Genomic DNA, 9,409 nt, shown 5'->3' on the forward strand with positions numbered 1-9,409 from the left:
ATCGAAAATTTTCGTTTTTGTTTTCAACCCTATTTCAGAGGATGACATTCTCCCAATCCATGTCCAAGTCAATGGCCAGAGTCAAGGCTCTGTTTCTTGAGGAACTTGCCGGCAGATTCCTTTTTTCTTTTTGGCGCCAAAGTAGTAACGATGTATATTTCCTACAGAGTCTGATGACGAACCATAGAAGACTCAGACATCACAGATATTTCAGCTTGGCATTGTTGTCACCTGTGCTGGCTTATAAATCAGTGTCTGGTGAAATATGACTTTTGCTAATGTCATTCCACTAGGAGTCGTTACGTGTTCTTCATACAAAAGAAATGGCAGACTGCATCTGAATCAGGCATGTATATGTCCTTTGTGGACAATCAACTTTCTCATTTTGTCTCTGATTGGTCTTCTAAACCGAATAGGGAGAGAAAAAAGTAGCACCACTGGCACAGAATCAGTAATCGACGTTTTCAGCTTCTCTTATTCCAGCTTATTCTCTCTCACGAAACATCAGCCGAAATCAACCAGCTTATCAGCCGAAGCATCAACAGAGGACACGACATATCCACATATTCCAACCAACCAAATTTTGCATATAAACATCTCTGTTGACTGTCGTGTATGCATATGTACATCAGAAAGAATCCAGCTTCAACAATTCCCCCAATTGTCTGATACAGTACATTAACCAGCCCATTTGCAAGTGAATGAAGCTACCCTTCGCCAATAAATAATAGTCCCCAATGGTAAATAAACAAGTATTTACCACCAAGAATATCCTTAATATTAAGTCGCCCTTTTTTAGTTCTAGTTAGTATAAGAAAAATCAAAGAATTGGCGCCCTCTAGTTTCTAGCCGTTGCGTCGCAGTCTTATCTTACCACGCGGCCGCAACAAGGCCGGCCAAGCCGAGCGCTAGCACGGCGCTCCACGTGGCAGAGGAAGCCACCCTGCCGGCGGCCGACTTGCCGGTGAGCTCGTGGCGGCCGGTGTCGATCATGATCTCGAATCTGCAGGTCCCCTGGGACGGGTCGGTGGTGACGATGGTGGAGAGGTTGTTGAAGCTGCACGCGGCCTTCTGCTGGTTGGCCGCCTGGAAGAACTGGTTGAAGGCGTAGGAGACGTTGGCGCGCGCGTCGAGGTTGCCGCAGGAGGAGCCGGTGCCGAGGCTGGTGCAGTCGGAGTACTCGCAGGCGTACTCGACGGCGCCGGCGATGGCCGGGTCGGAGGGGCTGGCGTCCGGGCGGAGCACGCACCACTGCTTGGAGAGGTAGCGGACGCCCCTGGCCGGCACGATGGGGCGGCCGCCGGCGAGGTTGAGGCGGTACTTGGGCGAGCCGTCGTAGTTGAAGACGCCCCAGTGGCGCTCGAAGTTGCCGGGGTCGACGCTCTTGTTGTCCTCGTCGAGCAGCGCGAAGACGTAGACGTCGGGCATCCGGGGGCGGCGCGGGGTGCCCTTGCCGGCGATGATGCGGTCGAAGAGGCCCTGGTTGAATCGCTGCGCGTTGGCGGCGTTGGCGTTCTTGGCGCCGTCGGTGGGCCAGCCGATCTCGCCGACGACGACGGGGATGGCCCCCAGGCCGTGCTTCTCGAGCGCGGCGATGAGGGTGTCGTAGTTGGCGTCGAAGACGTTGGTGTAGAGAACGTTGCCGTCCTGCACGGAGGCCTGGGACGGCGGCGCGCCGGGGGCGGGGAAGAAGGCGTAGTCCATGGGGAAGTTGGGGTCGGCGTAGAGGGAGAGGAAGGGGTAGATGTTGATGGTGAGGACGCCGCCGTTGTCGAGGAGGAAGCGGACGAGGCTGAGCATGAGGCCGGCGATGTCCGGGCGGAAGTCGCCGGAGGAGGGCTTGCCGTCGGGGGACTCGTAGACGTCGGCGTTGAGCGGGACGGTGACGTGCACCTGGCGGGCGAGGCCGGCCTTGAGGAGCGCGGCCTGCACGTTCTGGACGGCGGGCAGCGTGGCGGCCTCGAACTTGCCCTTGTAGGACTTGAGGAAGGGCTCGTTGCCGACGGCGACGTAGCGGATGTCGACGCCGTACTTGGAGACGTAGGTGGAGACGTTCTGGAGCACCCACTGCTCGGCGGCGTTGACGCTGGCGGCGACGGGGCCGAGCAGCTCGTTGGGGAGGCCGAGCATGACCTGGATGCCCGAGTGGCCCAGCGCCCGGAGCGCGGGGGGGTCGGCCTCGAAGAGCTTGACCTTGTCGAAGCCGTTGTCGCGGAGGAGGCGCACGGTGATGTCCCCCGGCAGCGGGTGCAGCGCGCGGGTGCCCCAGTTGGCCGCCAGCGCCTGCACGGGGCGCGCCCGGAACACCACCGGGTACGCCGCCGCCACCCACACCAGCACCGCCAGCGCCCGCAGCGCCGCGCACGAGCCCATGTTCTAATTTGTTGCTCACCGAACCGCACCGGTGATGTGTTTGTTGATGTATGCAGGTCAGGTGTGAACTGATGATGGCCGAAGATATAGGGTCGGCCGGTTGTTACAGGGGAGGAGGAGAGCAGCAGCAGGGGTCTCAGCCTCTCAGGTCAGGATGTGGCGAGATGAGATGGGAGAGTGGAAAAGGTTGGCAGGAAGCAAGCTGTGGAGTTTATTGCATGGAGAAGGGAAAGCATATACAAATGGTGCTGTGTTGGAGGACTGAGATTGATGATGGGTCTGGAGGACAAGGAAAAGAAGGCATCAGATACCCAAATGGACAAACATGGGGGGTGTGTGTGTGTGGCAACAAGATACAAGATACGTGTGCGCATTGCCTGTGTGGTTTTTGACCTTGGAAGCTAGGAAAGCGAGGGAATCCCTTTTTGCTTGGCTCCGGATAGATAGGATCCCGGGAGAGACGAGACCGGTGGGATCGCGTGGTGCCATTGCGGCTTGGACACGAATGCGCCGTACAAACAACGGTTCAGTGCAGGAGCAGCATCTGTTTCGTCTTGTTTCTGGCCCAACTCAGAGTTGTGTTTCTGGACACGAAGGGGGGCTAGCCGTCCAAGTCAATCAATAAGTACTAGTTATTTTGTTTTCTTTCTCCCTCCTAAGGTAAGGCACACCGTTTTCTGATGCCAGTCCACGGTCAAGGTTTAGTGTTGGTTGATAGCGACCGCAAAATTGCTTGCGTTTCAACCAGTCCAGCGTACCAATGCTACAAGCCTACAATCCGGAAAGCAAATAGAATCGATTTTAGACCCACACGGCCACACTACTGGATACTTCACCAGATTTAAACCAGCCCATTTGGTACGCATCGCCAGTAGATCAAAAGAGAAGGCTAACCAGTCCACCCGGCCCGCTTAATTCCCAGATACAGTATAACCGGTGAATGCACCTCTCCATGTTACTGATGACATCACTTCAAAATTCAAACTAAGCAATACAACACTATATTTCAAATCTACCATGCCTATTCGGTCCAAAACATTTTATGAACACAGCGCATGAAACTGCGCAAGCAAGAGGGGAACACCACCCCAAGTATATTAATACTCCTTAGTATACAAGCCTGCTTCTCAGGTACTACAAAAAAGTAGGATTCAATAAGATGAATGGAAACTGAAAATAACAAGTTACTAGCGGCCAAGGTACAGTTCGAAAATTGAGTTGCTGCCACATGTATGGTACATCACTTCCTTGCAAGGGCAATAAAGAGCTAGTCGGCGGTAGAAATATGTCGCATCCCCCCCCCCCCTCCCTCTCTCCCACATGTCAACTTACAGTATACCATGAAGTTTAGGCCTTGAGGATTGCACTGTTGTGAACTTCCTAGCATCTCAAGCGGTCTTTCTGTCCTGGCTCAATCCCTTCAAACAGTAAAACGGAATTTGTCAGTACCTGGAGAGAAGACAACAACGGGAAATACAAAATATATCTGACAGGAACAAAAGACATGTTTCAAGACAAAAGCAATTTCTGTTGGAAAGCTTGTCATGAGCAATCTCCACACTCATGCGTGAGCACATGTCATTTTAGCACCCTCTTGTGTCGCATGTGACAAATTCAGATGTTACATTGTTAATATCAAACTCTAAACATGAACTGATTTACATGAAATAAAAAATTAAGACATACATGTTTCTGCGAGGATCGATTGGTTTATTACAGGCTGAAAGGAAGTTTCTACAATACAATAGCTAGGACAAACCATAGTTCTAGGAGCAAGCAACTAAACAGCACTAGCTCAATTTCATTTATCCCATCATCAGGCACAGCATGGGACTTTATGAAATGGTTAACCATCATCACCATGAACCATCAACAACACGAAATTGCAGAAACCTCGTGTTTTTAACATTTAATTATCAAACAGGTGGACAGTCACCACAGCTATCGGCAAGGAGACAAAAAAAATTCTACAGTTAATGGAATGGCAATGATTTACATGTAGATAAAAAAAAGCACTACCAGACTTGGTGCAAGATTTGCAAGCAAACCATAATCTGTTTGTATCTTACTTCTCTATATGCAGTGCCTGTGTCTATATTTACTAAATACAACCACTATAATACTAAACGAATTGAAAAATGTGAAAATCTAATACAACAAAAACTGAAAGTGTACTGCTAGGTGCTAAAAAGAAGCTGTAATCCATAAAAAATATGGATGCGCTCTAGTTATTAAACATAAAAAAAATCAAAGGAAGACTTTTGCAAGCGGTCTTTTGATTAGTAATCTTTCTCTAAGTGTGTTGCAATACTGTGGATTTCAGTAAGTACTAAATAGAACAATCGTAGCTGCCAGCTGCCAAAATGCAAAGCAATTAAAGGTGTGATAACAAATTAAAGTGGAGGCATGTCTATGTTGTCAACTTACCAGTATTTAATTACACCATCCCATCCGCATGTCGCAACCTTGCTAGTTTCCAATGGATGCCACTCGCATCCAATGCAAACCCCGTTGTGGCACTTCAATGTCTTAAACCTCCTGCAGCTTTTCCAATCCCAGAACCAGCAACTACCTTCACCATCACCTGACATCACAAATCTCCCATCAGGTGAGAAGTTCACCTGACAAGCATAACCTGCTACAATGTGGCCAGCAAATCGCTTCTTCTTATTGAGCTGGAACCTTTCCTTGGTGCTGTATATCAATATTTGATTGTCCAAGCTCTGTGCTGCCAGCCAGTTGGAGTTTGGGTGCAGGGCAATTGATGGCATTGAGTGCATGTGCGCCTCACTTATATACTTGATCACCACAGGGATGCCAAACTCCCAGACACGAAGAGATTTGTCATCACTCGACGTGACAAACCTCCTGTTGTTATCGACAAAAGTTATGGTGTTCACAGCTCCTAAATGCTGGTCGTACTCTTGTGTGATCTGCCCTGATTTCATATCCCATTGCACAATCTTCTTGTCGCTCATTCCAGCAAGGAGAATATGCTGTTTATCCTCATCAGGATTCAGCTTCACAACATATGGGACCTTCCCAGTTGAGAAGGTAGAGATCACCTGCCCTGTCTCAGTATCCCAGTACTGTATATTCCTGTCATACCCAGCACTCAAGAATTTGGTCCCATCATTGGAGAAGGATATATCCCTTACAGCCTTTGAGTGACCCATATATGTGCGCATACATGTCCGCGACCCAAGCACGTCCCAGATCTTAATCTTACAATCCATACTCGCAGACAGTAGCAGATGCCCATACTTGGGGAAAAATCTGATGGCTGAAACCCCCTTGGTGTGGCCAACCCACTCATGCACACACCTCTTGGGAATGTAGCAGTGGTCGTTGGTGGCCTTGGCATCCTTGGGCGGTGTGATCCAGGACCGTCCCTGGTAGTCTCTCTCCTCCTTCCCGTGGAAGGTGCTCTTGACCACCACCTCTGCCCTCTCGCCCTTCCCTTCGCCGCGAGCCTCCTTCTCGGCCTTCTTGGCTGCGTGGGCCTCGGCATACTGCTTCTGCTCCTCGGTGAGCTCAGCGGGCGGCGCTTCCTTCTTGCCCGCCCAGGGGCTCTGCTTGTTGTGGAGGATCCACTCCTCGGATGCGGGGTTTTTGGCCTCGGGGGGCAGTGGCTCCTCCTGGTTGTCCGCCTTGGCCTGGAGGCGGCGGCGCTTGTGCTCGGAAGGGGCGAGGTTGTAGACGGTGTCGGGCTCGGGCGACTGCGGCTGCGCGTCGCCGACGATGTGGAGGCCAGAGGGATCGGCGGCGTAGCCGAACCTGTGGAAGGTGTTGTACTGCTCGTCGAAGAGGAAGGGCAGCACCGCGGCGTCCTCGACGTGGCCGAGCTTGTGGTTGCGGTTGCCGGAGGCGGAGGAGATGGGGGCGTGGGGGTGTTGTGGCCCGACGATGGGCGCCCAGAGCTGGTCGGCGGTGGGGTTGAAGGCGACGAGGTGGAGCGAGGGGTCGAGCGGGCGGGACGCGGAGGCGGCGGCAGAGAGCGCGAGCGCGGTGTCGTCGACGGCGGGGGCGGCGGACTTGGAGGGGAGGCGGAGCGGGGAGGAGTCCGGCGAGGAAGCAGCCGCCGACTCCTCCGGCGAGGAGGCGTCGTCCGGCGCGTACGAGGACTGGAGGAGATCCATGGCCGGGGATCTAGGGTTAGGGTTTCTGCGGGAGCTGGGAGATTTTGTATTTGGATTGTTGACGGCGAGCCGCCGACCCGCCGTGACTCCTCGCGAAGACGGAGAGGGAGTTGGGCCGCTCCGAAGTGGGCTGGTTCTTCGCCAACCCCGCAAACCGAAGCTTGCAGGCACACGGCCCATGATGACGTGGCTTCACCTATTCTTTTGATTAGCCTTGGCATTCAGAGTGCTTACTGCCAGGTTTGATGCATTCTAGCAGGGTTTCATCTATTCGGTTGACTTGACCGAGGAGATCATCGGACAACGAATAGTGTGACCTCCTGTGTTTGGGGCACAGTTTTTTTCCTAGGGTGTCTTGATCAATGTTAATGCAATCTAGGATGGAGTCATCCACTCGATCCAGATAGCCTGTGACGTGCTCTGGTTGGTGGTGCACAGTAGGGGCCGTGACGTATTCCCTACCGCTATGTTCCAGCGTTGACCGGACCAAATTGATGCATTTGGCAATCTTGCTTGAGAGCTGATCTCCGGTTGTGGCTGAATCTAGATTGTAATCATAGGAAGCAAGCGGCATATCGGGGTCAATCCAATATCTGTTGACCAGATCAGAATTTTCTCCTTCTTGGGAGTCCTCGGGAGGGTTTTCTGCGCCGGCTGCTGGAGCTACCGAGTTGTTGGGCTGGCTGGTGGAAACGGGTTCCACGGCGACAATCATCTAGGTGGCGGATGAAACCACCCAATCCGTCGGGGATGCAGGTCCATGAACCAAAAGTGAGAGTCATACCCTTCTCGAGAGTATCGTCGCGATTGGGGGACGCCATCGAGTCCATCGGAGGATCGTCGGAGACCGGCCCCATGGTGGGCGCCAGCTGTCGATGTTTTACCGTTACGTATATCTAGGGATACCCTTAGGTAGAGAGATGATCGTGGGGGATCGCCGAGATCGAGAACTCGATGGTGCAAGCAACACAAGGGTTAGACAGGTTCAAACCACCGATGTTGCGTAATATCCTACATCATGTGTGGTTTGTATTGCTTCGGGTGCGTGAACAGAGGGAGTCTATGCGCTATGGGATGTTCTAATGTCCAAATGAATGAAAGGGGATCCCTACCCGCCCTTATATAGGTCGGGGAGCAGGGTTACATGGAAACCCTAAGTCGGTTTATCTGCTAGAGCTTGTCTCGAGTAGTTTTCATCTAATCCGGCTGGTACAAGATACATTACAGGTGATTACATCGTACATGATATCTTCTACCCAATATCTCGCATAAGACCGTGCCACATGAGATATCATGTGACCCCGAGTCTGATATAGTGTCGGCGTTGTACTGTGTAATTAAAAAAAATACACGTCTACATACCTAGTAAACACCGTAAAAGATCATGTGTGTAGACTTCAGTCCACATCAAAGAAGACAAGTATACCATGGTAACAACCAACAAACCACGCTTTACACACCCTTTTTCGTAGGGCAGGTGCACTTATTCAGCACTTCTTTGTTGACAAAGCTTTCAAGGATACAGCTCTATGATAGATCGGACACCGAGAACAGGTATAATTTTGTAGTCCTCAAATCCAGCCTCAACGAAAATCTTCTTCCACTCCTGCTCATCGCGCTCAACCCCATTGATATTCATGATCAAGAGGTCAAACAAAACTTGTGTCTCTACGTGCTTGACGTCTGACGGCCCAGATCCGACCACCATATCTATGATTATTACCTTTCCTCCTGCATCCCGTGGTGGTATAGCTTGCTTGCAGTTCTTCAGTATCTTGACACACTCATTATCGCCCCAATCGTGCAGAATCCACTGAAACAACAAGGTATTCCAATGCATAAATAAATAAATTAGGCATTCAATATATAAGGTAATATTTGTTGGTTGCTGCTGCATAGAGTAAACAAGTTTCGAGCGCGAACAGTAATGTGCATCAGGAGTGAGAAGCACGTAACGTACCTTGAGGAACACAGCGTTCGCCGGTGGAATGCTCTCAAACATGTCACCGGCAACGTACCGCACGTCGGCACCGGAGGGGGCTTTGGCGACAACCTGGGGGAGATCCAGCACGGTGCACTTGAGATCCGGGAATGCCGCCGCTACGGCGGCAGTGGCCCCGCCAAGGCCGCCGGCGACATCGACGAGGGAGGCTAGCCCCCGGAAGACCTCGCCGCACTCCCTGAGGACGATCGGCATGAGGAAGGCGGTGTCCGAGGCCATGGCGTCGTCGAACCGGAACCGGCCGGCGTCGCGCTCCGCTCTCTCCCAGACCGTCTGGCCGCCGTACGCCAGGGCGAACGGGGACAGACCGGCGCCGGCCGGCTGCTGCTGCTGCTGGTGGTGGTGGTCCTCCTTCTGCCGGAACCACGCGCGCATGCCCCTGCTGACCGGGGATTCTCGGCACGGCCCGAGCAAGAGCTGCACGGTCAGGAAAGGAGGCAGCTGGCCCCCGACCCCCGCCGTGGAGCTCTTGTCCCTGACGAGGAGGCGGGAGGCTGCCGTCAGCTTGTAGACCGCGGCGTCGTCGTGCCTGGCGTGTTCTGCCGCCGGCGGCGCCTCGCCTGGCCGGTGGACGCTGAAGATGCCCGAGACGGTGAGCGCGCGCATGACGCGGCGCAAGTCGCGGAGCCTGCACGGGCTGACCCCGGCCTCGGCGAGTATCTGCGGCAGCGTGGCGGCGCCGCCGAGGCGGTGCACGGCGTCGGCGACGCGGAGGTCCAGAGCGACCGCGAGCGCGACGGACTTAAAGAAGCCGAGGGACTGGTGCCAGAGCTGGAGCTCCGCCTGGAGCAGCTCCTGGCTGCTGTACTCGGCGAGCAACGCCATTGTTGCGCCGCGCCGGTCGATCGATCTCGAGTTGGTGATGGTGGCTAATTCTTCCTTGTTCAGGGGTCGG

General features: G+C 53.3%; 3 protein-coding genes across 3 annotated transcripts; all 3 read right to left on the bottom strand.

Moving 5' to 3' along the window:
• Positions 1-564: 564 nt before the first annotated feature.
• On the bottom strand, positions 565-5,241 carry LOC120687633 (glucan endo-1,3-beta-glucosidase 5-like). Its single transcript, XM_039969662.1, has 2 exons — positions 4,801-5,241; positions 565-3,791 (listed from the first exon to the last, which is right to left on the bottom strand). Exon 2 carries the CDS (start codon positions 2,371-2,373, stop codon positions 871-873), a length of 1,503 nt encoding a protein of 500 aa, XP_039825596.1. The 5' UTR covers positions 2,374-3,791; positions 4,801-5,241; the 3' UTR covers positions 565-870.
• Positions 4,797-6,553, bottom strand: LOC120687630 (pre-mRNA-processing factor 17-like). Its single transcript, XM_039969658.1, has one exon. The coding sequence runs from the start codon at positions 6,510-6,512 to the stop codon at positions 4,797-4,799; it is 1,716 nt and encodes a 571-aa protein (XP_039825592.1). The 5' UTR covers positions 6,513-6,553.
• Positions 6,554-7,889: 1,336 nt separating this feature from the next.
• Positions 7,890-9,409, bottom strand: LOC120691479 (5-pentadecatrienyl resorcinol O-methyltransferase-like). The gene is made up of 2 exons (XM_039974551.1): positions 8,473-9,409; positions 7,890-8,325 (listed from the first exon to the last, which is right to left on the bottom strand). The coding sequence occupies exons 1-2, from the start codon at positions 9,337-9,339 to the stop codon at positions 8,026-8,028; spliced, it is 1,167 nt and encodes a 388-aa protein (XP_039830485.1). The 5' UTR covers positions 9,340-9,409; the 3' UTR covers positions 7,890-8,025.

This window comes from Panicum virgatum, chromosome 9N (assembly GCF_016808335.1).
Source record: "Panicum virgatum strain AP13 chromosome 9N, P.virgatum_v5, whole genome shotgun sequence".
Lineage (NCBI taxonomy): Eukaryota > Viridiplantae > Streptophyta > Magnoliopsida > Poales > Poaceae > Panicum > Panicum virgatum.

Bases quoted from the DNA above. Each gene is read 5' to 3' on its own strand.
- LOC120687633 (XM_039969662.1), bottom strand. From the start codon at position 2,373: ATGGGCTCGTGCGCGGCGCTGCGGGCGCTGGCGGTGCTGGTGTGGGTG.
- LOC120687630 (XM_039969658.1), bottom strand. From the start codon at position 6,512: ATGGATCTCCTCCAGTCCTCGTACGCGCCGGACGACGCCTCCTCGCCG.
- LOC120691479 (XM_039974551.1), bottom strand. From the start codon at position 9,339: ATGGCGTTGCTCGCCGAGTACAGCAGCCAGGAGCTGCTCCAGGCGGAG. The intron at 8,326-8,472 runs GTACGTTACGTG...TTGTTGTTTCAG, and splicing joins CGAACGCTGTGTTCCTCAAG to TGGATTCTGCACGATTGGGG.